This window comes from Nilaparvata lugens, chromosome 11 (genome assembly GCF_014356525.2).
Source record: "Nilaparvata lugens isolate BPH chromosome 11, ASM1435652v1, whole genome shotgun sequence".
NCBI lineage: Eukaryota > Metazoa > Arthropoda > Insecta > Hemiptera > Delphacidae > Nilaparvata > Nilaparvata lugens.
Window position 1 is genome coordinate 37,200,936 of NC_052514.1, and position 27,143 is coordinate 37,228,078.

The window sequence follows — 27,143 nt, forward strand, 5'->3', positions numbered from 1 at the left end:
TCCCGCCAAAGACAGAGGGTAAAGAATCAGGACAAGGGGAGAAGTGTAGGTCCAGTATCTCCACCAGTCAATACGGTCACCAACTCCGACCCATACCCGACTGTAGCTAGTCCGCGTCGTAGCAATACTTCGCAATTATTAGAAAACCTGGAGGGTGGAATAGGACATACTAATAATACCATAAAGCTATCAAAATGAAAAAGTTTTCTCAGGAAAACTTTTTTTTCGATTATTAGGTAGGTACTTTTTGAGATATGAGCGTCTAAAGTTTAAAATTTTTGGACAGAACATTTCAAATTCGTTAAGAGATGAATCCATGAGATTTAGAATAAAAATTGATGGTATTGTTGATTGACTAAAACAAAAATTTTATGAAAATATCAATTTGACTAAAACAAGTTGATTGACTAAAACAAAAATTTTATGAAAATATCAATTTTTGAAAAAGTTATTCAATTTACCAAATATGACCAGAAATAACTTTTAGTTGAGTTATGCTTTGTCATTTTTAGTAAATTGAATAACATTCTCAAAAATTGATATTTTCAGAAAATTTCTGTTTCATTCAATCAACAATACCATGAAGAATTTATCCTCTAAATCTCATAGGTTCAAACTTCGTATTTTCTATACATTTTCCAGTTTGCAGCTATTTCTGCCAAATTCAGTAATCGGACAGAAAAATTTGCTCTCGCCTTTTTTTTTAGATTATAAAATTCTGAATAGAATGAGATTATTCGGAACTCTCTATCTCAAATAAGTACTGAGTTATGATTTTTCAAAAATGAGTGAAATTTGAAGAAAAAATCAATTTTGATGAATTTTAGTTACACTATCTTCCGATTGTTATAATTAAGAAGTACAATTCAAAATCCCTCTGGGGGTATTTTTGTGCTCTACAATCTGAGATCAGGTAGAGCGCTCTATCTCATATAGATTTCCAGGTACACCTGACAACAATGCTCCTTGTATTGTGAAAAACACCTAATTTTCAGCTTTAACCATTATCACCAACTACATCGCCCTCACCTTGATATTTCGCACAATGATATGAGTTCATAAGGTTATGTTCTATGAGAATCACCCGTTAGATGAACTTCATTTCAGTATTTGCTAGTGGAATGGTGCACATAAGGACACCTCAAGGATCAAAATTTCAAACACATAATTTTTGAAACAATGCTCATATTCCATCGTACTACATAAACTTCATTCTTCTCGGCTCGTCAAGGTGGTCCAAAGTCATAAATTATAACATTATTTGAAACAGATGGAATTAAATAGAGAATGCATTTATTCAAATGCTAATTAATATATAATTATTATTTAACGAAAATCCTAAATAAATGCTGCAAATCACCCCGAAGACCTCTGCTACTGCAGACATTGACAACAGGGTTAACAGCTAGATGGAAATTCGATGAGAACTACTATCCAAAAATTAGTTGCCAGTTCGGGAATCGAACCCGGTACCTCCCAATTACTAGTCAGGAATGCTTGCCCTTACACCAAACTGACAATCTCTGGATAGCAGCGCTCATTTTATACAAAGCCACAGCGGCCAACCAGTTCCATCTGTAACTAATTTTGCGGCTGGCAACAAATTTTTGGATAGTAGTTCTCATCGAATTTCCATCTAGCTGTTAACCCTGTTGTCAATGTCTGCAGTAGCAGAGGTCTTCGGGGTGATTTGCAGCATTTATTTAGGATTTTCGTTAAATAATAATTGTATTATTTGAAACCCTTCATGGAAAAATGTCATAATATTGTTATGACTCCACACCCAATTTCAATCGAAGGCACATAATTTATGGAGTTTACATGAAAAATAAAGAAACATCAATGGAATATGCTGAAATTTTGATATTTATTCAAAACTATTCGGCACAATCATACACTACATCTTCTCTACTATATTATAAAAATGATATAAAATAGTTCATCATGAAAAATATAAATAATTGCATCAATACTATTACTATAAAAAATATTTCACATACTCTTAATCTATTGCAAAACTTGTACATAGAATGTAGTAAACGACAACTTTTAGAAAATACTTTTCACCGTTATTTTTTTGTTTTAATTTACAAATTTTCAACAAACCACAAACTACTATCACCATTAAATTTTAGCAAACATAAATATCCGTTACAGCAATTTATGAAATTCTTCTTATACAACAATATTATGAATTGAACACAGTTGTGATAATTTTAGTGATGTTTTACATTAAAAAGTGATAATCATTTTGAAGAAAACCTAGAATGAGAATTTTTCATCATTCTTCCAATGAACCTTACAAATTAGACTTAATTTTATAATAAACATTTTTCTTTGGCATAACAAATACTATCATCTATGAAACTCTTTCTGAATGGTAACAAAATATTTGATGTTACAACAGAACAAAAATGATTAATTCAACTTTTAACTAGAAAAAATTCTGCGGGATATTCAGACAGAAATAGTGGGTTTTATATTTGGAAATCTTGAAAAAGTAATGGAAGATTTGCATTACATCTGCTTGAAATAAGTTCTTAGATACTGTATTAAAGTTTGATAAAGCAGGTTATTCAGGTTTTATCAATAATGATGATAAATATATTTGACTAATTAAACCGTTACTGGATTAATCTATTTCAAATTAAATGATTACAAGAAGAAAAATGGATGGAATATAAATTCCTGAAAAAATGCCAAACCAATTTTCAATGATTTTAGAATAGCCAACAAAGCAAACAAAACGAAATGAATTAATGTAATATATACAAGAGTGAAAAAATTGAGTCATAGTGAATAAAGATACTATAAAATACTAGCGTGTTGAAAAAGCTCTGTACTAAAATAATCTTACTGTAAAAAATACAATCATTAACTAATGCCACATGTGATTACTTAACTAGGTAGTAGAAAAACAGATATTGCTATACATTTAAACCTACATTAACCACACTAAACTAATAATATCGAATTCAAAATACATAAATGCAGAGAAAAAGAATTGCAAAAATATAAAGATGAGATCTGTTTTGAACAGAATGAGTGTTTTTACGAAAAGTATGTTACAATAAATAATAATCTTTTATTTTGATTTAAATCATAAGTGAATGAGGAATTCTCACTAAGAAAATGTTATTTGTAGTTCAAATAAGTCCCCATGTATCTAATAATAAAGCAATAAGACAAAAACTTAAAATTTTTACAAAACTATCTCAATTTTTAATCTCAAGTAATCTTGTAGAGAGATTGTAAACCCTTATAAAACAATGCCACTGTAATTTTGTAAAGCTGGGAGAAAAAATACTATCAACTAACATTTTTCAAAAATAAATACATTCAAATTTAATATCTTTATCAGATATCATTACTTTAAACCTCTGAAAGTAAAGCTCAATTAATTTTCCAATGTGTGCATAGATGCCATCATGAAGCCAATACACATTTAAATATAAACAGTAATATAATGAACTGAGTATTTTTTTAAATATAAATTTTAAATTGTATACGAATTGTGATTAATTCATTTGGATGGTGAGATCACAGGTATTTTATGGAGAAAGTGACCAATATAAATATTGTGATGGACTGAACTAGAAAATGAGATCTTGTGCATAAAAATAAATGACGGTTTCTTCTCTATTCCAGTATTTCTTCTCTATTATAGTCGTACATTCCCTTAGTTATTGATATTTTTAGGAGATACATAATAGATAATGCATGAAAATGAATCCAAAAAACCGAGAGAGTGCAGTAAATGGACTTCTGTCAATAAATAATTCTATTTCTTTTTTAAATTGTTACAATAATCACCGGGTTTCTTCATAATGTAAAATCAAGTTTCAAGAGAAGCTCACATACAGCACACAATGGAGAGAGCTATGTGGGTTTTGGTGTTGAAAAGTTCAGATTTAAAACCTTGCTTCACCAAACCATAGCATAAGAAGATACCCATGGTATAGGTACTAAAAAAGTAGTTTATGTTCCAAATTTCAAGTCGATTACCGTGGACTACTGTCTATTATTACTGTTTTGGCCGGGTGAGTATGTAAGAACGGCACAGCATGAGAAGCTACAAATCACATAGCTTCACGAAAAAGAACTTCGGTTTGAGTTAACAGTGACATTTGAAACATAAACGCTCCATACCATGGGATATCTTCTTATACTATCTTTTCTCTATGACCAAACCTAACTAACATAATCTCCATAAGCCCATTTAGTGTACTATAGCCCAATAAAATGTACACGGAACTGAATTCTAAATCAGATCGATGGCTTTTCTAATATTATCTTTGGGTGAAATACATAATTCAAATAGTGACCTGTATGTTCTTACAAATTACGAAGCTGATTACTATATTATCTTAATGGATAAACAAAGATGGATTACTTTAGAAGATTAAAATAAAAAGACTAAGAAATTGTCAAAAACCACAGATTTATTGTTAGTTCGAAAGACGGGTTTCGGTTGTTACACCTTTGTCAATCTCTGATAAACTGACTGGTTTCTTTGCGCAACAAGATTATTAGATTTAGAATTAGATTTACACCATTGTCTATCTCTGATAAACTAACTGGTTTATCAGAGATTGACAATGGTGTTACAACTGAAACCAGTCTTCTATCAATAAATCTGTGGTTTTTGACAATTTCTTAGTCTTTTTATTTAATATGAATAATTACCACAATATCAACTTCTCAACTACACAAAAAAAACTTTAGAAGACTTAACATAGCATGCTTTTTACACATACTTAATTTTTCATTCAAATTGCATTAATATAAGAGTATTATGCATACTGGTTTACATTATTTTATTTAGAAAAGCTCTTACTTATTTACTTTGGAAAAGTGACTTGCTAATTGTTTAATTCATACGTTATTTGGTACAAATTCTAGCCTCAAAATATGATAAAAATATTTTCACGGAAAAAATTATTATTTTTAAACTTTTTGTGAATAATAATTATCATAAAACTTTCAGTCTTTATCGATTTATTTGGTATCAAATTTTTGATATGAATGTTAGTTTTATCATACTTGTAATTATCATTAATACATAGAAGGGTAATATCCTCTGTAATATTTAACTAAACTGTTAATAAACACCAAGCCAACTTGATAGCTAAATACTGACTAAAATATCATAATTAAATTTGATTATCAATGGGGTTGAAAAATACTTCAAGAATACAAAATGCTCCTATTTGGTAATAGCTGTTATTCCTAACAAATAATAATAAGATATGTGGTTTAATTTTAATACAAAAGAAAAAAATGTCAAGCTATCGGAAAATGTTTCGAAATTTATTACATTTTGTAGATGGATTAGAACGGATATTCCCCATGTTTGGAATAAGGCTAGGCACACACCAGTTAGTCAAGACAAGACAAGACACGATTAGTCACAATACTTCACATTGCCCATGTTTGGAATAAGGCTAGGCACACACCAGTTAGTCAAGACAAGACAAGACACGATTAGTCACAATACTTCACATTGCTGCTTATGACGCAACACACACTGATTAGTCATTGCAATTAGACATGTCTTCATAAGCAACCATGTGAAGTATTGTGACTAAACATGTCTGATCATGTCTTGTCTTGACTAACTGGTGTACGCCAAGCCTTATTGGGGAATAGAGATTACTATCGAATTACTTATAAGATACTAGATGAATTTCAGACTGAAGGGCTTTCAAGAGTTTATCAAACTGAAATAGGAATAAATAAACTTATTCATTATTTTGATAATATCATGATATAAAGTAGAGGTAATAACCGTTGATTGTTATAGACTTGAGGCCGTTTGCACAGTGACAGTTTAAACTGAATTTCATTTTGAACTGGATTAAATCCGTATCAAGTCTAGTTTGTTATAATATGTTTCATTTTGAGTTTAAGCCACCAGCTGATTAAATTCAGTTTAAGCTTTGACTGTGAAAACGGCCCATAGTGGCAAATACGAATAGATTGTCAAGATTTTGAGTAACATTTTCTTTGAATTATCAGTATAAATACCGGGACAATTTGAAGCTATTTCTAGTGTCATATAACATTACAAATAAGATATATCCTATTAGAATCTTGTATAATTTTCCTGCGTGAAATGAATGATAGTGAACTATTATAGATTGTTTCAACAGAAGAGTGACTTACATCAACTCAACAATTCAAATCAAATCAAATCAAGTTAAAATCAAATTCAGTTAACTGCACTTGATACGATGATGAAAAGAAACGAACCTATAATTTAGATGTTCTTAAATCATACAGTGATTTTCATAAAGCAAATCTCAAGTCTTAACTACTATGAATGTTGAATATAAATTAATATCAGGTCGGTTCAGATATAATAGCTATTATCCTGCAAGTCAGAAGAGTGACTTACATCAGTTAACTGTACTTAGTACAATGATAAAAGGAAACGAACATATAACTCAGTTGTTCTTAACTCACTCAGTGATTCTCATAACGCAAATTTCAATTCTATTATTCTTAACTACTATGATTGTTGAAAATAAATTAATATCAGGTCGGTTCAGATATAATAGCTATTATCCTGCAAGTTTCCAGAGGTGCTTTACAAGCTAAGTATCTTATAATGAAAATAGAGTGTATCTTAATATATCTACATAAGGGGATAATCTCATCATTTTATAGTAGATGCAAAAATTCAATGTGTATCAAAAGTGCTAGATTATCATGAATACAAAAAACTATCTAAAATCATCTTCCATAACTAAAAAATCCTCTAATAAACTACCCTAACACTATGCATCATATTTATACAAAAAACTATCTAAAATCATCTTCCATAACTAAAAAATCCTCTAATAAACTACCCTAACACTATGCATCATATTTATACAAAAAACTATCTAAAATCATCTTCCATAACTAAAAAATCCTCTAATAAACTACCCTAACACTATGCATCATATTTATACAAAAAACTATCTAAAATCATCTTCCATAACTAAAAAATCCTCTAATAAACTACCCTAACACTATGCATCATATTTATACAAAAAACTATCTTTGGATATGTACAGTCAAACTGCCCTTTTGGGTTACATTATTGCAGGAAACTAGTCATAGAAAATAGCAATACAATAGTCTCAATAGAGAAAGATATACTGAATCAAAAAGCTTATAACGCTACACAATATTGTGCAATATTATTAATAAATTTGAATAGCACTTTTCCAGTGATGTGAAATGATAAAGAATGTCTTATCACAGAATTTTGATCGAAAAATGATCTTCAAATACTTATCGAGACATTGAAGCTATTTTACAACTAAATTAATTACTATTAAATTAGTACTATTACTTATTAGTACTTAATTAGGTACTATTAAATTAATAATCGTCTCAAATTGATGTTCTGAAATTTGATTCATTCCTGGTTTTCATCTTCCAATATTATCATAAAAATGTTATATTGTTTGCTTTTCAAATATGAATTTGTGTTTAGAAATGAGTTTTCTTAATTTTAAACTTTATAAAATTGAAACTCAGGAAGTGAAAGTGCAAATTTTAGTGAGAAAGCAAGAAGAACCCAATATATAAATTCAAAATTCATAAATTAAAAATTACAGCTGAGTGTTGATAGGAAATGACTTTGGGTAATACGGCGAGGCATCAGAACATCCAAAAGCATCTCTCTGCCGATAAAAGCCATATGAAAATAATAAAAATAATTCATTCCTGGTGTACAGATAAAAGAATAGGCACTTAGTATTCTTCAAATTATTAAAAACATGAAGTACCTTTAAAAAAAAACATTTTCAACTTTCGGCCTATTTTGGCCATTGTTTGTATTCTTCAAAGTATACTACGGGTTGTCAGCATTGAAAGAATGGGAAGTATTGATATTTTTCATAAGAAATACTGACAGTTTAAAGTGAATCTCACTCAAGTGTTCTACAGGAACACTGAAAGCTATCATCTAGAAAAAACCTGAAATGACTTTAGAATATGTGATGTTCCACAATATTATTGAGAAGTTAAGTTGCTAAATAGCTAGAGAGGTTATTATATATTTACTTGATGAAATGTAATATTGTGAAAATTGAAATAAATAACAGACTGACATCAAATGTATCAATTACATCAATATAACTGGTTGAATAATGTATCTTATACTGTAATACATTTTATCAGAAATTGGTTAAATATACTTTTTCAAGTTTCAAAATTGTTTTGTTAATTGTATCAGGGTATACAATCATATATCGTATATCATTGTATAAGTGATATAACGTATTAAAAAATTTGACTGAATCACTTTCAATGTTGTAGAACCGTTCCATAATGAGATAAAAGCACACATATGTTGTCAAATTCTACACAGTTTCATATTTGGTACAGGATCATGGTTTCGTGACCACACAGGTCAAATGTGACCTGTTTGGTCACGAAACCGTGGTCCTGAACCAAATAAAACTGTAGAATTTGACAATATATGTGTGTTTTTATTTCATATAATGTATTAATGAAGAAATTGATATCAGAGTTTGATGTATCAACCACTGTCAACTACTGTATAAATAATGTATCACATATATGTATTAATAAACCGAATGGCATCAAAATGTGATGTACCAATTACTAATTAAAGGTGATGATTCATTTATCCATTCCAAGCTGCAATGTATTAACAATTGTATTTCAAATAATTGAAGAGCTCCTCCATTCCAAAACCTGCTAAGTCAATTTTTCAGATTTCTGTTTTTCAGGTTATATCTCATCAAAACATATGACTTATCATTTTCTAGTGTGTTTCTTGCCGAAACCTGCTTCTTAAAGCTGTAATCACCATTTTTTAATTTTTTCCAAAACCTGTCAAGTCAACTCAAAGACCTTGAAGATGCATAGACTCACATGCAGCGCTAGTGTCGTACTTGGAATTGAAATCGGCCATTGAGGGGGCAACCTATAAGATTATCACATACCATCAAACCAATGCCTTTGTAATCTATAATATTACAAATATTATTATGTATAATATCTCGTGCTAAAATACCCCAATGGCGGCCTTCAATTTCAAGTAAGAGCTATCAATGGGAAGGCTATCATGTTTCTGCTCATGCGCAGTTTTATTTCTAGAAAAAATGGTTAGATGAATTGAATAAAAACTTTGAAAATAATACATATTGATCTTCTAATGATGAATTAACTTCCAGCGAGAATTCATTGGCACAGAGCATACAGTGATTCAGCAACAGTTTTTCCCAATTTGCCAACAAATTATGTTTTCGACTTAGCAGGTTTTTGAATGGAACTCTTCAATCATTTAACTGCATGTCGTGTTTAAATACATAGAAAAAGTGTACTAATTAAAGTACCTATCAATTATTACATGTTTGATACAAGATATTTGATGTATCAATAACTATATTGAACAAATATATATTACGATGTGATGTATCACTTCATTAATGTATAAATAATGAATCACCTAAATGTATAAATTAACAGAATGTGATGTATCAGTATACAGGTGTTATATACAGAACGCAAATAATGCTAATATCAGAAGCCATTGTATGGTAAATGTAAAATGTGATGTTTACTATTATCAAAAGATCCATGGAATGAAAATTCATTACAGCAAATAATGCTAATATCAGAAGCCATTGTATGGTAAATGTAAAATGTGATGTATACTATTATCAAAAGATTCATGGAATGAAAATTCATTACAGCAAATAATGCTAATATCAGAAGCCATTGTATGGTAAATGCAAAATGTGATGTTTACTATTATTCATAGATCCATGGAATGAAAACTCATTACAGCAAATAATGCTAATATCAGAAGCCATTGTATGGTAAATGTAAGATGTGATGTTTACTATTATCAAAAGATCCATGGAATGAAAATTCATTCCAATATCTTAAGAGTAGTCTACGACTAAGAAGATTCTCATGAACAAGAAACTCAAAAGAAGTTACTTGAAGTACAGGTTGATGATAAGATAGATATAGATAAGTAAAGATAAGCAGATTTGAAGCAATTTCTCTTGGAAATGTGTTGATTAAAGTTTTGTTGAGCTAGCATGGATCGGAAGATTGAATCCTTAGATGATTGAAAGACCGTCCGAATCTCCTAATGGTGACAATCACCTGAAATTATATTTCAGATTTATTAACTTCGAAAAAAATTAAAAAATGAATTTGAAACGTCAGTCTTGAACTCATTGCAATGAAATGTGCAAGAAAGAAGGAGTGAAAACGGCATGCAACATTGAAGAACGTGCTTTAATATAGAGCAATTGCCACACAAATTGAAAGCGATTCGAATTGCATGCAACATACAGAAGAACGTGCTTTTATTTAAAACAATTATTGCCACAGAAGTTGAAAGCAATTCGAATGCGAATGGCATGCAACATATGGAAGAGCGTGCTTCAATTTGGAGCGATTATTGCCACAAAAGTAGAAAGTAACTCGAATACAAATTGCATGCAACATATGCTTTAATTTGGAGCGATTATTGCCACAGAAGTAGGAAGCAACTCGAATGGCATGCAACATGCAGAAGAACGTGCTTTTATTTAAAACAATTATTGCCACAGAAGTTGAAAGCAACTTGAATGCGAATGGCATATGCAACATATAGAAGAATGTGCTTTAATTTGGAGCAATTGTTGCCACAGAAGTTGAAAGCAATTCGAATGCGAATGGCATGCAACATATAGAAGAAAGTGATTTAATTTGGAGCAATTATTGCCACAGAAGTTGAAAGCAATTCGAATGCGAATGGCATGCAACATATAGAAGAACGAGCTTCAATTTGGAGCAATTATTGCCACAGAATTAGAAAGTAACTCGAATGCAAATTGCATACAGCATATGGAAGAACGAGCTTTGATTTAGGCCCAGAGGCAATGTCACAAAAGTTGGAAGCAACTAGAATGCAAATGGCATGCAACTTACGGAGAAGCATGCTTTGATATAGAGCAATTGCCACATAAGTTGAAAGCAACTAGAATGCAAATGGCATGCAACATATAGAAGCTTGTACTTTGATATAGGGCTAGAGCAATTGCCACATAAGTTGGAAGCAACTCTAATGCAAATGGCTTACAACATAGTAGATAGAACTTGCTTGAGGAGAATACTCAACATATCCTATTATATTAAGCGAGCAATTTCTGTATTTATATATCCGGATATTTATGTTTAACGGATCTCGAAAACGGCTCTAACGATTTTCACGAAATTTGGAACATAGTAGGTTTATGATATAAAGATTCGATTGCACTAGGTCTCATCCTTGGGAAAACTCGCTGAACGACATTAAAAGGATAATTCATCCTAGGCTGAAACAGCTGTGGATAGTAAAAAAGTGAGTGAGTGTGTGAGTATGTGAAAAATCAAAATATCGCATCCCCGAAATTCATAAGATGACATATATCCAGCTGTGAAATATGAACACGATCATTTTAGAGAATTGTGTTCTGTTTATCAATAAATAAAAATAACGAGCGAAGCTCGGTGCCCCGATATTTAGATAACATTGAACAACATTAACTTTCAATCAAAATTTGGGAGAGATATCATTTGTCAGGCTCTGCCTAGTTTTTCCATCATGGTCATAATAAATTATATCATGATTATAGTGTTTTGTACAATAAACTGATAAATGAATACTACAACAAAAATCTATCAATACTGCACAACATGTAGAAATTGCCACATAGTTGAAAGCAGCTTGAGAGTAAAAAGAACATACATCAAAGAAAAACGCGATTTAATATTCATCTATTTTCCACATGATATAAGCTGAAAGCAGCTCCAGTGCAAAAGGCATGCAACGTGAGAGAAGATTGTTCAATATTGAGCATAAAAATAAATGAATATTTAGCAATTGCCATAATATAGTAAGTTGAAATCAGTTTGGGTGCAAGATGCATACGATATAGAACGTCTTTAAAGCTATTGCAAGAAAAGGTGAAAGCAACACGAGACAAATTCGACAGCAAGGAATGCAAGATGATAGAACTTTGAATTTAGAAAAGTTTAGAATATAGAAGAGTCCACAATCTAATTCAACGTAAATCAAAGCAAGAAACATAGAGGAGCGTAGAGATTGAAGATTACTGATTCACAGAGATTTTACAAAGATTCGTAGGAAGACAAAATTCTAAAAAAATTGAAAGCCAAGCAACAATTCTCCTCAGCTATAAAAAATTGTGGAGTCCATAGTCAACTATATTCTTCACTCAAATCCAACAAGATTTCTTAGTCATGCGACAAATATTTACAGCAATAAAAGAAAATTAGTCAGACCTGAGTTAAAAATCGATGCAGTGAAGGATTGAAAAAAGACAATTGAATCACAACACTGATGAGAAAATTACACTAAATGAAAAACTCAATTTTATAGAATTTTACACAAGAATTTGAACGAGGTGCAAGTCCAAACACACATTATGTTATAGGGAGGCTATGAATTGATTTATAACAGTAATTCTGGCAAAAAAATTTAAAAACCACTTGAATGATGTGTTGTTCAATAACAAGTAATGGAATCGTCACAAGCCCTTATCCGTTTCTATTTCTGTATGTAAGTTTGTATGTAATTATGTTTATGGGTAGGTCCACGTTATAATGACAGTATTTGATTTACATACATTGGTGTTGCTATTCTTGTTTATCATTCGACAAAGCAGACAGCGCTATCCTTTTCTAGTTCAACAATGATGCCAGATCGTTTTTTAACAACGTATAACTCTAATTAATTAACAATATTAATGCTAATCATGAAAATAATAATTGAAAAATATTTTTTCCTAGACTAATAAAGTATAGATGATTATTTTGAACAAGAATGAACAGTTGATATTACATCAGATATACCAGTATCAGTTATCTTCTAGGAAAGGCAGTGATAAAACTCTGATCTCCTATCCTTCTCCACTGCCATTATAATTTGGACCTCACTATAGACAACATCTAGCGTTAGAAATGGTTGAAATCGGGATTCAATGAACTGAGAACTTGTCGAACTGAGAACATTCCTATCAATCTGGGTAGGTGGCTCGTTAAAGTGATAACGCGCCGGTCTAATAATCAACAGAACCCGAGTTCGAATCTCGACCGGGGTAAAAAGTTTTTGACCACAGCACAGTCACTTAAATACGGCCACCCCGTCTTTCGGAGGAGACGATAACCGTCGGTCCCGACTACCGAAAAATTATCATCTCTCAGCATCATCCTTCTCACTCATTACCCACGCACAAGCCTGAGAGCTTATGTGGCATCACACTCAGTATTATTATTATAATCTCAATATAGAAATTCATGTACAAGATATCATTGTATGTCTTGGATGAAGATATTCATTTATTTGGAAATATACATGAATTTGAGGGCACCAGGAACTTAATCCCATTATTGTCCTCATAACGGCTTTTATGAATTTTACTTTTGACGATTTCCTATACTCTCCTATAGTCACCAGGAAAGAAATTAAAAAAAAAACAATCACACACTGAGCAATACAATTTAAAAAAATTGATTGATTGAAATGGTGGTAGCAATTTTCTATATTCCCCTAGAGTCACCAGTAAGAAAATTTAAACAGACACACACGGGTTAAAGAAACGAGACGGCACCGCCGAAAACAATGGATGGACAGGTAGAAGTTCTAGTGACCCTTCAGTGGTCGCCGACTGTTATTGAATTTCGACATTTACGTGGTCTATTGTTAAGGTTTCCACTCCGAGGAATAAATTGGTCGACCAGTCTGGTTACTTGAAGGCATTTTCAGCAGTAAACCAGTGGTAGCCTACAGTGATTGGATAAACACACACATATTACTATCGATGATGAGTACAAAAATTTAGTCAAACGTACGTGGTGTGTAAAGCCCACATCGATCTTTGGACGTACATTTGTTTGCCGTCCTTATAAATTCTACGAGATTGAATGGAACTTGACAAACACATAATATGTTTGTCAAGTTGTGTTCAATCTAATAGAATTTAAAAGGAAGCCAAAATATCGTGCGTTCAATAAGTATCGAATTGTATGTAACTCAAGTTGGTCTGTATATAGCTTGTGAGCAAGTTGAGTTTCATAAAATGAACCATTGGGAATAATACAATAATTAAAAGTACTGGAACATTGACTTAGGCCTAAGTTCACCAAAAACGAAAACTAGGTTTGAACGGCAGTTGGTTCTAAGTCAGATGATTTTAAATTGGTTTTGTAATAAGATTTTTTGTTCATTTAGAATCAACTGACGCTCAAACCAAGTTCTCGTCTTTGTGAATTCGGCACTTAGATTCAATATATTGTAGAAAATACAAGTACAGATTTAAGGTGCAAAGTAATAGATAAGTAGGTGCTACCAGCTCCCAGCTAGAATATTGCCTTCAAGAAACCACACGGAACCACTATACTCTGTACAAAATTACTTCTTACTTGGGATGGACATGCGCAGCAGAGAACGCAAATAGCGGGAGGGATACAGAGGCGCGATGTTGCCGTTTTGAAGCGGCCAGCGTTCTCCAACTTCTAGTGACTGTTCATGTGCTCATGCTACACATGCGAAGTTTCCTGTCTGAAAGCAGCCAGACGACTGACAAATTGGCAACTGCGCTTCCAAGTATGACTCGGCTGATCTCCCTCCATTTCTCTCCGCTGCATATTCCTCCAAGTCAACAGTAATTTTGTATGGACTATAGATTACTAATTATGACACATAACAGATCATAGAGCTCAGGGTTCAAACTATTGCAATTTGAATAGTACAGTAAATCATGAGGCCAATTCAAAAATGGGCATATGGGCGCTTCATATTCCTCCAAGTCTAAAGTAAATTTGTACGGACTATAATGAGGACGATGAAGCGGAATCAGAGGACAATAATGTATGCTAGTCGAGAGTTAGAGGATGCACCTTTTTTTGGAACAATAGTCCAGTGCACAGGTAGCGCGGTCCCGTCTTGTTTAATTTACCCAAAATGTATATTGATTTATTGGTTGAAATGATGGTGGCTGTACTCACCTAGGCAGCGTGCAGTTCTTAGACAGCGGCAGCATAGTTTTGTGATAGATGTTGAAGTGCGCGCGCAGACTGTACTTGTTCTTGAACAGTTTGTTGCAGAGCACACAGGCGGCCGGATTGTACTCGTCGCTGTGTCTAATGCGCATGTGCTTCAGCAGATTGGACTTGTTCGAGATGACCTTGGGGCACAGGGGGCAAGGTCGCCGGCCCAGTCGATCTACAGCACACACAAAAGGTAGGTTAGGTTTTGGTAACACACAAAGTTAGGTTAGGTTTTTTTTATTATACACAAAGTAAGGTTAGGTTTTTGGTAACACAGAAAGGTAGGTTAGTTTTGATAATAGACAAAGTAAGATTGGATTTAGATGAAACAATAAGTTAGATTAGGTTTCGATAAAAAAATACTCTTTAGTAAAATAACACTAAGGGCCAAGCCCTTTGGTAACACAGAAAGGTAGGTTAGGTTTTGATAATAGACAAAGTAAGGTTGGATTTCGATGAAACAATAAGTTAGGTTAGGTTTCGATAAAAAAAATACTCTTTAGTAAAATAACACTAAGGGCCAAGCCCTTTGTTAATACAGAAAGGTAGGTTAGGATTTGATAATAGACAATGTAAGGTTGGATTTCGATGAAACAATAAGTTAGGTTAGGTTTCGATAAAAAAAATACTCTTTAGTAAAATAACACTAAGGGCAAATCTGTACTAAGCATTACTCAGGCGTTTAAAGACGAATCGGAAGGGAAGGAAGCTCTCCTATTGGCTGATTATCAGCTGGTTCCCGAACGACAACCGAATCAGCCAATCAGAGAGCTTTCTGCCCTGCCGAGTCGTCTGAAAACGCCTGAAAAAACACTTTTGTTTCCTGCCCCTAAGTTAGGCTCTGATTCAGTACAAAAAACATCTGTATAATAAAAAAAGTTACTGGAGAGTAATTTTTGAAAGTTATTTTGATGGTCTGATTAGACAAGTATCTTCTACTGGAAAAGTATTTCAATAGTAAAATGTTTTGATAGATAAATAATTTGAATTTGAATAGTGAGGTTCACGTTGTAATGGCAGTGGAGAAAGATAGGTGAACAGCGTTGCTGATTCTCTGCCCTACCACTGCCTCCTAGAGGATAGCTGATACCAGTATTTCAGATGTAATATTAACTGATCATTCTTGTTAAAAGTAATCAATTATATTTTATTCGTCAGAAAAATATATATTAGCCAATGAAAGTTATTTTGAGGGCTTGTTCATGGTCTTGTAAGACTAGCCTGCAAGGAATAAAACTTTTGAAATAATTCATTAAACGATATTTTGGGAGTAGTACAGTACGATTCATGATCTGGGTTTGAACTGTTACAGCTCAAATAAATAGTATTTTACTACCATCAGATTCATTGTTTGTCTGGGTCAGGAGTGCCCATCCACCATGGTCCATGTCGCAAAATCCCCCCCATAATTTGGCATCCATTCAGGTACTTAGAAACTGTATATTGAAAAAGTCCCCCCCCATTTTCCAAAGTTTTTTTTTCTAAAAATCCCCTCCAAAATTTAGCATCATGTCGCAACTTGCGACATCAAAACATGCTGTGGGCGGCACCCCTGTCTGGGGTTACACTTGGTAAAAATAGGAACTATTAAAAACAAAAAAACAATCAAACATGAAGATTGTAGAAATAAAATTCATAGCCTAAGCTATATAATTATTAAAATCAAGTTCATTTTATGTTATTTATCATTCAATTCAAAAATAAGAACCAACCTGTAATAATGTGAATTTGTAAAATAACATAGGGATAACTTTCCATCACATAAATCAATAGACAAATAATTAAACAACTGAATAAATAATTGAACAACTGAAGCAGTTGAACTGTATCTATTTATGAAACAATTTAAATTAGTTAAAAGCTTGAAATAATATTCAACCCAGTTAGTCAGTCGATATTATTGCACCTCCATTTTCACCTTTCTCTAATATTTTCAAAGTTAATCAAGTTAGTCCATCTAATAATAATTAGTACGATAACAGGCATTAACTTTGGTCATAATCAAAGTTGATTAATTCTATAAATATGTACCCAGCACATAACACCAATTATAAATATATTATTATTTGAATTGAATATATAGTTTTAAACATTAACAACCTCGTATTAATTTGCAGCAGAGTATTATTTTCGATGATAATGGATATTATGAGAATGATTGTTATAAAGCCCAGTTTCCATTACAGCAAATTTGTATCACAACTGTTACAATAGATTTAGTTTACATTACAACAAATCCCTAGGACAAGTTATGCTTGAAACATGTTCAGGAAAATCTGAACGATTGACCAATTCTGGAAATTTGCTCAGAAAAACCAGCTTTGATCATAATGAGTAGCACACCCTTTAGGTTTAAAATTTTCCAACAAAGCACAATATTTTAGTAGTATTCCAACAATCCAAGCACCAAATTTTATTTAAATTTGAATTCAATTTGCCAATTCAACTACTTATAAAAGCTACTTTTAGTAATGGATTTCCTAACAGAACTCCTGTATTTTAGATCTGAAATTAATTTCTTCTTCTTCATATGAAATATGCTTAATATGTTGTGACACAAATTTTTAGTACAGGAAAAGGGGTTTTATCAAATTTTTATAGGCTGAAGAATGTACAGTATATAAATAATAAGAATGAGAAATCCACTTAAGGCCGTAAATACGAACGATTCTGAAGAACAAACTTGGTCGAGTTAGATATCCAGAACCATTCATAAATTACGGCCCCTAATTTTGAAATTTGTCCCAATGATATTTTAGTGGAAATAACTGAGTACTTTGAGTTTTTCTCCTAATTCTTCTGTTTTAAAATTAAAATCCAAACGAACTAGATGTAAAAATATCATCAGTTTTTCAAGTATAATGACAATAGTACGTTGATGATAAAATTGACAAAATGTTGGATAATAATAATAATAATAGCTGATACAATTCCATATTGTCCCAGGGATTTGTCACAATAGAAAACGAAGCCTTATACATTACAGAGTGATATTATTGTGTTAGTCGATTTTAGGCCGGATAAATGATGGAATAAATGAAGCTTTTGAGTTAGAATTGGGCGAGTATTATTGGCTGAAGCAGGTCACCGTTCCCGAGTGAATGTTCATTTCGAAAATGCCTGGCTGTAACCCCAAAAAGCATGGTCAGCACAAATTCCCCAGGCAGTAGAGTTTTCAAAAATCACTTACATAACGGTGCGGTGCGGTAGGACTACATGCCACGTTTCTGACCTGATTGTAGATTTGAACACTCGAGTACCTTTTAAATTAACCGAGTTTGAACGATGTTCACAGATTTCATTGCGAAAAATATCTAAAATATCTAAAGCTGAATTCCCACATTGAACGTGTCCCATACAGTGAAAGTATTATTTATGGAAGATTTTAGAGAGATTGCAGTTTAACCATCTATCTTTTGTTAATTATCTTTTCCATTTTTGATAAAAATAGGTTGTATATTATCTTAGTTTCATCACTCTTTTTCCTCAGTAATGGAGAAAAAAATTTAATTTCTATTCATTCATTTCATTGACAATTACAAATCATAATTATAATAAATATAATATGATTGGGAAAAGACAACATATTATTGTTTTATAATATCTGCTGGGATATTATTCCTATTTGACTGTTTACCACATATCAGTCACAGTGAAAGTAACCAGTACAGAGAAATCGGGGTACATTATTTTTTTGGAAAGCAATACTTTCCTTAACTCTGGTAATAGGGCAAGGAAAGTAAAAATTAATATTTTTTGTGAAGTTGAGAAGTTGATATTGTGGTAATTATTCATATTAAATAAAAAATACTAAGAAATTGTCGAAAAACACAGATTTATTGATACTTAGAAAGACCGGTTTCGTTTGTTACACCATTGTCAATCACTGTTAAACTCAGAGAAACCGGTATTTCTAAGTATAAAAAAATCTGTGGTTTTTTGACAATTTCTTAGTATTTTTATTCAAGGCTTTTCAGTACACTTTTTTCATTATTCAAATTAAATTTTTTTTCAATACAATTGTTAAGATCATTCATTATAAGAGTGAGAAAAAGTGGCAACTGAAATTTTCAAGTTGTCTAATAAGCGAGTTATGGGTTGTTGAAGTGCTAATTTTCCAGATTCCGTTTGTTTCCAGATCATAAACGGTTTCGACTAGATTAACAGAACTCTTAAAAATTCAAAAAATGTATCTTTCCAAACTAAAACATTCTATTCCACATATCGTTCATAAATAAAAAAGTAACATTTTTGTAAATTCGATAACTTGTTTATTTTGGCATAAATCGCGAAAAAACGTATATTAGAACAAAGCCAATGATATTCTGAATGTATTAAGAGCAACTCCTATGGAAAATTCGAAACAGTTTATGATCTGGAAAGAAAACAGAGTTTAGCACTTCAACAACCCATAACTCGCTTATTAGACCACTTAAAAATGTCAGTTGCCACTTTTTCTCACTCTTATAATGATCTTAACAATTGTATTGGAAAAGATTATCCAATTTAAATAATAAAAAGAAGTGTGCCGAACAGCCTTAATAAAAATTCATATACTGATCCATCTGTAATTTCCGGTTGAACTATCTCAACTTCACTATTCGAGATACGGTTTTAAGAAGAATTCCCACTTATAGTGAACTTGTTCGGAACTGTTTTCAAAATATTATTCCTACAAGTTCTAATTGAAATATTCCCACTCAGTCCGACCAAGTTAGTATTGATAGTCCAATTACAACTCATAGGAATAATACTTTCACTGTATCTATTTTTATAAAGCATTATCCTCAAAAAATGAGAAACAACTTTCATAGGCCTGGCGATTGAATAAAACAACGAAAGAAATTCAACATCCAATAAATAAGATGGGATAGATTAGATTAGATAGGCTTGAGTATTGTCCTGTCCATATCCAAGAATACAATAAATTATTTGCTGACTCGTTGTAAAATTGCTTGATTTCAAAACGTCACCGTATCCTATATTCCTAAATAATAACAATTCTTTAACCTACATTGTAATTTGGACTGTAGTATAAATTTGAGAAGGAACAGTTTTGGACTGTAGTATACATTTGAGAAGGGACAGTTTTGGACTGTAGTATAAATTTGAGAAGGGACAGTTTTGGACTGTAGTATAAATTTGAGAAGGGACAGTTTTGGACTGTAGTTTAAATTTGAGAAGGGACAGTTTTGAACTGTAGTTTAAATTTGAGAAGGGACAGTTTTGGACTGTAGTATAAATTTGAAAGGGACAGTTTTGGACTGTAGTTTAATTTGAGAAGGGACAGTTTTGAACTGTAGTTTAAATTTGAGAAGGGACAGTTTTAGACTGTAGTATAAATTTGAGAAGGGACAGTTTTGGACTGTAGTATAAATTTGAGAAGGTACAGTTTTGGACTGTAGTATAAATTTGAGAAGGGACAGTTTTGGACTGTAGTTTGAATTTGAGAAGGGACAGTTTTGGACTGTAGTTTAAATTTGAGAAGGGACAGTTTTGGACTGTAGTATAAATTTGAGAAGGGACAGTTTTGAACTGTAGTTTAAATTTGAGAAGGGACAGTTTTGGACTGTAGTATAAATTTGAGAAGGGACAGTTTTGGACTGTAGTATAAATTTGAGAAGGGACAGTTTTGGACTGTAGTTTAAATTTGAGAAGGGACAGTTTTGGACTGTAGTTTAAATTTGAGAATGGACAGTTTTGGACTGTAGTATAAATTTGAGAAGGGACAGTTTTGGACTGTAGTTTAAATTTGAGAAGGGACAGTTTTGGACTGTAGTTTAAATTTGAGAAGGGACAGTTTTGGACTGTAGTTTAAATTTGAGAATGGACAGTTTTGGACTGTAGTTTAAATTTGAGAAGGGACAGTTTTGGACTGTAGTTTAAATTTGAGAAGGGACAGTTTTGGACTGTAGTATAAATTTGAGAAGGGACAGTTTTGGACTGTAGTATAAATTTGAGAAGGGACAGTTTTTTGCATAAGCCTGTTGTGACTTCTCATATAAGTGTAATATATATTATACATGACTGAATAAATAAATAAATGAAACGATGAATAATGTGGAGATACTGTAGCCAAAATAATAATATACCTGGTACTTGAAAAAAATATATAATTCAACATAAAATTGTTACTTTTTAATAATCTCTACAATACTATAGAACTCTTTATAATAAAACATAACAAAATAGTGTAACTAAGAACAAAATATACACTTATAAAAGTTTAACAAAATTAATGTATAAAATAATAATGAATGACTATTAAACTGAAAATGACACTTGTTAGTAGTAATAATTGTTCCGCGCACAATGTATCCTAAATATGAATATGAGCAAGATGATGTCAGTCTTTATTCTTGTGTTGTTTTCACGATCAGAGAGCGAAACCCGTTCTAAAATAATGTTAGCAGGTGAGACTCGTTACTAGAGATGTCTAAATGATTTTAGACAATAATCCAAGGGTTATTTGGGGATGTTTCAAGTTGGAAGAATGTCCGCTTGAGGCCAGTTCTGCTCTTTAAGACACAAGCAGCAAAAGGACGGCAGAGTTTTCAATTTTCTGTTACCACCGCCTTCTATAGTACCATAGAGTAATAATACAGTTTAATCACTTGTATAGTGAGGTCCACGTTATAATGGCAGTGTTTGATTAGCAATGGTATTGTTATCCTTGTCTATCATTCAACAAATTGGATAGCGCTATCTCTTTCTCGCTTTGCTCTGTTGCCAGATCATCTTTCAACTATGTAGAATTAATAATTAATCAACAATATATTTCATCTCAATATTATGAAAAATAATTCATATATAATTTCTTGCTTAATAGAATATAATTTACTGTTTTAAATGAGAATGAACAGTTAATATTTTATCAATAAACCTGTATAAGCTGCCGTCTATGGAAGGCATTGACAAGAAAGAGGATCGGCGACGTTGATCTCCTATCTTTCTCCACTGCCATTATAATGTGGGCCTCACTATAGCAATCATTTGTTCCTGACTTGATTCTAGCTGTGATTCAAGTTATCCGGCATAACTGATATTCATCATTTATTTAATCATTCAGAATTATACAACATCTATAAAAATACCACCGGCTTAAGCTGGATTCACACATAACAGTGAAAATATAATTCCAAAGAGTTCTAATTAGACTTTACCTACTCAGCCCGGCCTAGTGAGTACGAAAAATTCCATTGAAAATTTTGAGAATTATATTTTCGCTGTTCACTGGGACTTTTGTGTGCGAATCCAGCTCAATACTTTAAAGGGAGGCTTTAATACAGTCTTCAAGGGGAGTCTACCGGCCTTTGAGAGGAGTCTACACCAATAATGGAGAAGAGTTTACACCGTCCATAAAGGGGAGTCTACACCGGCCTTTAAGGGAAGTATATACACCAATAATTAAGGAGAGTCTACATCGGCCATCAATGGGAGCCAACTGGCATTTAAGGAGTCTACACTGTCTATTGGGGGAAGTCTACAACGACGATAAAGAGGAACGGCTATCAAGGGGTACCTTCCTTCGATGTAGATGTGTCTACACCTGCTATTAAAGGGGATATAGAACGGCCATCAAGGGGATCCTAGCTAGCTTTTAAGGAGAGGCTACGCAAATAATTAAGGGGGGTCTACACCGGCCAGAGGAGAATTAACGTTGACTTTCAAGAGGTGCCTACCCGGCCTTTGAGAGGAGTCTACACCAATAATGGAGAAGAGTTTACACCGTCCATAAAGGGGAGTCTACACCGGCCTTTAAGGGAAGTATATACACAAATAATTAAGGAGAGTCTAAACTGGGCATCCAGGGGAATTTACGTTGACTTTCAAGGGGTCCCGGCCTTAAAAGAGTTTGCGAGTTCTCACTTTTGACTTACTTCAAGGGGAGTGTACACCGGCCTTTAAGAAGAGTCTACACCAATAATTAAGAGTAGTCTACGCGAGCCAACAAGGCTTTACAGCGAGACTTTTGAATTCAAACAAAAAATTATGTCGACCTTCAAGTGGATTCAACACCGGCCATCAAGGGGAGTCTACACCGGCCATCAAGGGGAGTCTACACCGGCCTTTAAGGGGAGTCTACACCGGCCATCAAGGGGAGTCTACACCGGCCATCAAGGGGAGTCTACACCGGCCTTTAAGGGGAGTCTACACCGGCCTTTAAGGGGAGTCTACACTTATAAAAGTTTAACAAAATTAATGTATAAAATAATAATGAATGACTATTAAACTGAAAATGACACTTGTTAGTAGTAATAATTGTTCCGCGCACAATGTATCCTAAATATGAATATGAGCAAGATGATGTCAGTCTTTATTCTTGTGTTGTTTTCACGATCAGAGAGCGAAACCCGTTCTAAAATAATGTTAGCAGGTGAGACTCGTTACTAGAGATGTCTAAATGATTCTAGACAATAATCCAAGGGTTATTTGGGGATGTTTCAAGTTGGAAGAATGTCCGCTTGAGGCCAGTTCTGCTCTTAAAGACACAAGCAGCAAAAGGACGGCAGAGTTTTCAATTTTCTGTTACCACCGCCTTCTATAGTACCATAGAGTAATGATACAGTTTAATCACTTGTATAGTGAGGTCCACGTTATAATGGCAGTGTTTGATTAGCAATGGTAATGTTATCCTTGTCTATCATTCAACAAATTGGATAGCGCTTTCTCTTTCTCGCTTTGCTCTGTTGCCAGATCGTCTTTCAACTATGTAGAATTAATAATTAATCAACAATATATTTCATCTCAATATTATGAAAAATAATTCATATATAATTTCTTGCTTAATATAATATAATTTACTGTTTTAAATGAGAATGAACAGTTAATATTACATCAATAAACCTGTATAAGCTACCGTCTATGGAAGGCATTGACAAGAAAGAGGATCGGCGACGTTGATCTCCTATCTTTCTCCACTGCCATTATAATGTGGGCCTCACTATAGCAATCATTTGTTCCTGACATGATTCTAGCTGTGATTCAAGTTATCGGGCATAACTGATATTCATAATTTATTTAATCATTCAAAATTATACAACATCTATAAAAATACCTCCGGCTTAAGCTGGATTCACACATAACAGTGAAAATATAATTCCAAAGAGTTCTAATTAGACTTCACCCTCTCAGCCCGGCCTAGTGAGTATGAAAAATTCCATTGAAAATTTTGAGAATTATATTTTCGCTGTTCACTGGGACTTTTGTGTGCGAATCCAGCTCAATACTTTAAAGGGAGGCTTTAATACAGTCTTCAAGGGGAGTCTACCGGCCTTTGAGAGGAGTCTACACCAATAATGAAGAAGAGTTTACACCGTCCATAAAGGGGAGTCTACACAGGCCTTTAAGGGAAGTATATACACCAATAATCAAGGAGAGTCTACATCGGCCATCAATGGGAGCCAACTGGCATTTAAGGAGTCTACACTGTCTATTGGGGGAAGTCTACAACGACGATAAAGAGGAACGGCTATCAAGGGGTACCTTCCTTCGATGTAGATGTGTCTACACCTGCTATTAAAGGGGATATAGAACGGCCATCAAGGGGATCCTAGCTAGCTTTTAAGGAGAGGCTACGCAAATAATTAAGGGGGTCTACACCGGCCAGAGGAGAATTAACGTTGACTTTCAAGAGGTGCCTACCCGGCCTTTGAGAGGAGTCTACACCAATAATGGAGAAGAGTTTACACCGTCCATAAAGGGGAGTCTACACCGGCCTTTAAGGGAAGTATATACACAAATAATTAAGGAGAGTCTAAACCGGGCATCCAGGGGAATTTACGTTGACTTTCAAGGGGTCCCGGCCTTAAAAGAGTTTGCGAGTTCTCACTTTTGACTTACTTCAAGGAGAGTGTACACCGGCCTTTAAGAAGAGTCTACACCAATAATTAAGAGTAGTCTACGCGAGCCAACAAGGCTTTACAGCGAGACTTTTGAATTCAAACAAAAAATTATGTCGACCTTCAAGTGGATTCTACACCGGCCTTAAAGGCAAGTCAACACCGGCCATCAAGGGGATTCTACACAGGCCTTTAAGGCAAGTCTACACCGGCCATCAAGGGGAGTCTACACCGGCCATCAAGGGGAGTCTACACCGGCCTTTAAGGGGAGTCTACACCGGCCATTAAGGGAAGTCTACACCAGGAGCTTAGCAGCGCACATTGTGCTTTTCGAGCATGTGCGACTTGTAGTGTTCGCGCTGCGCGAACGAGAGCGGACACAGATAGCAGCACTGGCGGTTGGTGAGGTCCGAGTGCATGAGGCGCACATGGTACTTGAGCGCCGATTGGTTGGTATAGGGCTTGCCACAGTGGGGACAGTTGCCGCACTGAGCCAGGTGAGAAGACGATGACGTAGAAGATGATTGTGATGAGGCACCTCCTGCAAACACACAACCAACAACATCCGATAACCTCCAGAATCACTCCAGAGCATTGGAATGTCGCGCGCTGCACCCCCATGATGATGTCAAACTATTTAATTTTTATGAACAAGGAGAGGAGGATGAGAAGGAGAAAGGGGAAAAGAAGAAGTAGAACTAGGAAGAAGTAGATGTAAAAGGACAAGGAGAAGAACGAGGAGGGGGGAGGAGGAAGAGGAGGAGAAGAATGAGAAAAAGAAGAAGAAGAAGAAGAAGGGGTATAAGTAGTCAGAAGGTAAAGGAGGAGAAGGTAAGAAGAAAGAGGAGAGACGAAGATGAAATGTGAGAAGAGCAAAAAGGAGAAGATTAACTGGAGAATAAGTAGAAAACAACAAGAAGAACGAGGAAAAGAAGAACAAGGAGAAAAGCAAGAAGGTAAAGAACGAAGAAAAGAAATTGAAAACAAACTGAACGAAAATAAGACGGAAAAAAGAAGAGCAAGAAGGAAATAGATAAATAGAAAACGAACAGAACAACAAAAGATTAAGAAAAACAATACGAGCAAAAAGAAGAAAAATAACGTGGGGAAGAAGCAGAGAACAGTGTGAAGGGGAAAAGGGAGAGTAATGAGTAAGAGAGGAAGAAGAAGAACAAGAACAGGAAGAGCAGAAAGAGAATAAATAGCAAGAAGGAGTACAAAACAAGGAGAAGAACATACAGGAGAAAGAGGAAAAACGATACAGTGCAAGATGATGGTAAGGAAGAGCAAAAAGGAGAAAAGGAACGTGGGAAGAAAGCAGAAAACAACTAAAAAAAGGAGATGGAGAAGGAGGAGAGAAGAAAAAGAGGAAGATGATGATGGAAGAGGAGGAGGAGAAGACAATATGGAGTCGCAGTCCCTTTTATATTTCTTGAAATCTGAAAAGCGTACCTCCTATAAAAAATCTACCTTAAAGCTGATAACAGTTATTCTGTAGAAGACCTGCATTGTTTTTTAGGAATTCATAAATAATTAATTCAAAAGAGATTGAACTATTGCACAGATACCAGTAACTCCATTTTTATATATACTTCTTATGTATTTTGATATATAAACCATTCTAAGATAATATTATGATAGATACTAATATACATTTTGAATCAGTCACAATTAGTGACGGTATTTTATCAGAATTCAGACAAGGAACTGTTTTCGAGCAGAACCATGCGTTCCGTTTTGATCATTGTCCGATTATTTTGTATTTGTTTAAATAAATGAATAATTAAATAATGTATGTTTTTTCGAATGATCTCTTCACTAATAATTATTTATCCATTTATATACAGGCACAACTTGGCAGACGGCCTGAAGGCCATTGCTGTATAAAATTTATTAAGTTATTATATATATTTTTTGTTGTTGTGGTTGATAATCAATAAAGATTTTGTTGAATTATTAATTATTACAGGCACAACTTATCATTATACAATGATTTTCATTGATTATTTAATTAGCGTATGGCAGATACACAACAAATATATAGCTGATGAGTCTCAAATGCCTGGATATACACTGTATTTTTCCAAATTCTTTGAGATGTTGTGTAGTTTTCGGTCAGGAGAACATAAGTTTGTCTGACCGCCATTATTTGCTAGTCCATTTAGCGTTACCCAATGTGCACCATAGAGGCGAACTAGCGTTACACATAGTTAAGTTAAAAATCTG

The 27,143-nt window shown here is 33.5% G+C and overlaps 1 protein-coding gene across 3 annotated transcripts in view; it reads right to left on the reverse strand.

Annotated features, from left to right (window-relative positions):
• Window positions 1-8,953: 8,953 nt before the first annotated feature.
• Window positions 8,954-27,143, reverse strand: part of LOC111047760 (protein tramtrack, beta isoform) — a 50,643-nt gene continuing 32,453 nt past the window's right edge. Inside the window, exons 7-8 of one of the 3 annotated variants that reach the window (XM_039438357.1) lie at window positions 15,034-15,250; window positions 8,954-10,140 (exon numbers count right to left, since the gene is read on the reverse strand). In XM_039438357.1, the coding sequence (XP_039294291.1) occupies window positions 10,137-10,140; window positions 15,034-15,250 (221 nt within the window). In that variant the 3' untranslated portion in view covers window positions 8,954-10,136. Of the gene's footprint in view, window positions 10,141-15,033; window positions 15,251-22,835; window positions 23,076-24,797; window positions 25,459-27,143 lie in introns of those variants that run through there. The other 2 variants (XR_005572520.1, XM_039438356.1) reach the window with 2 other exon arrangements.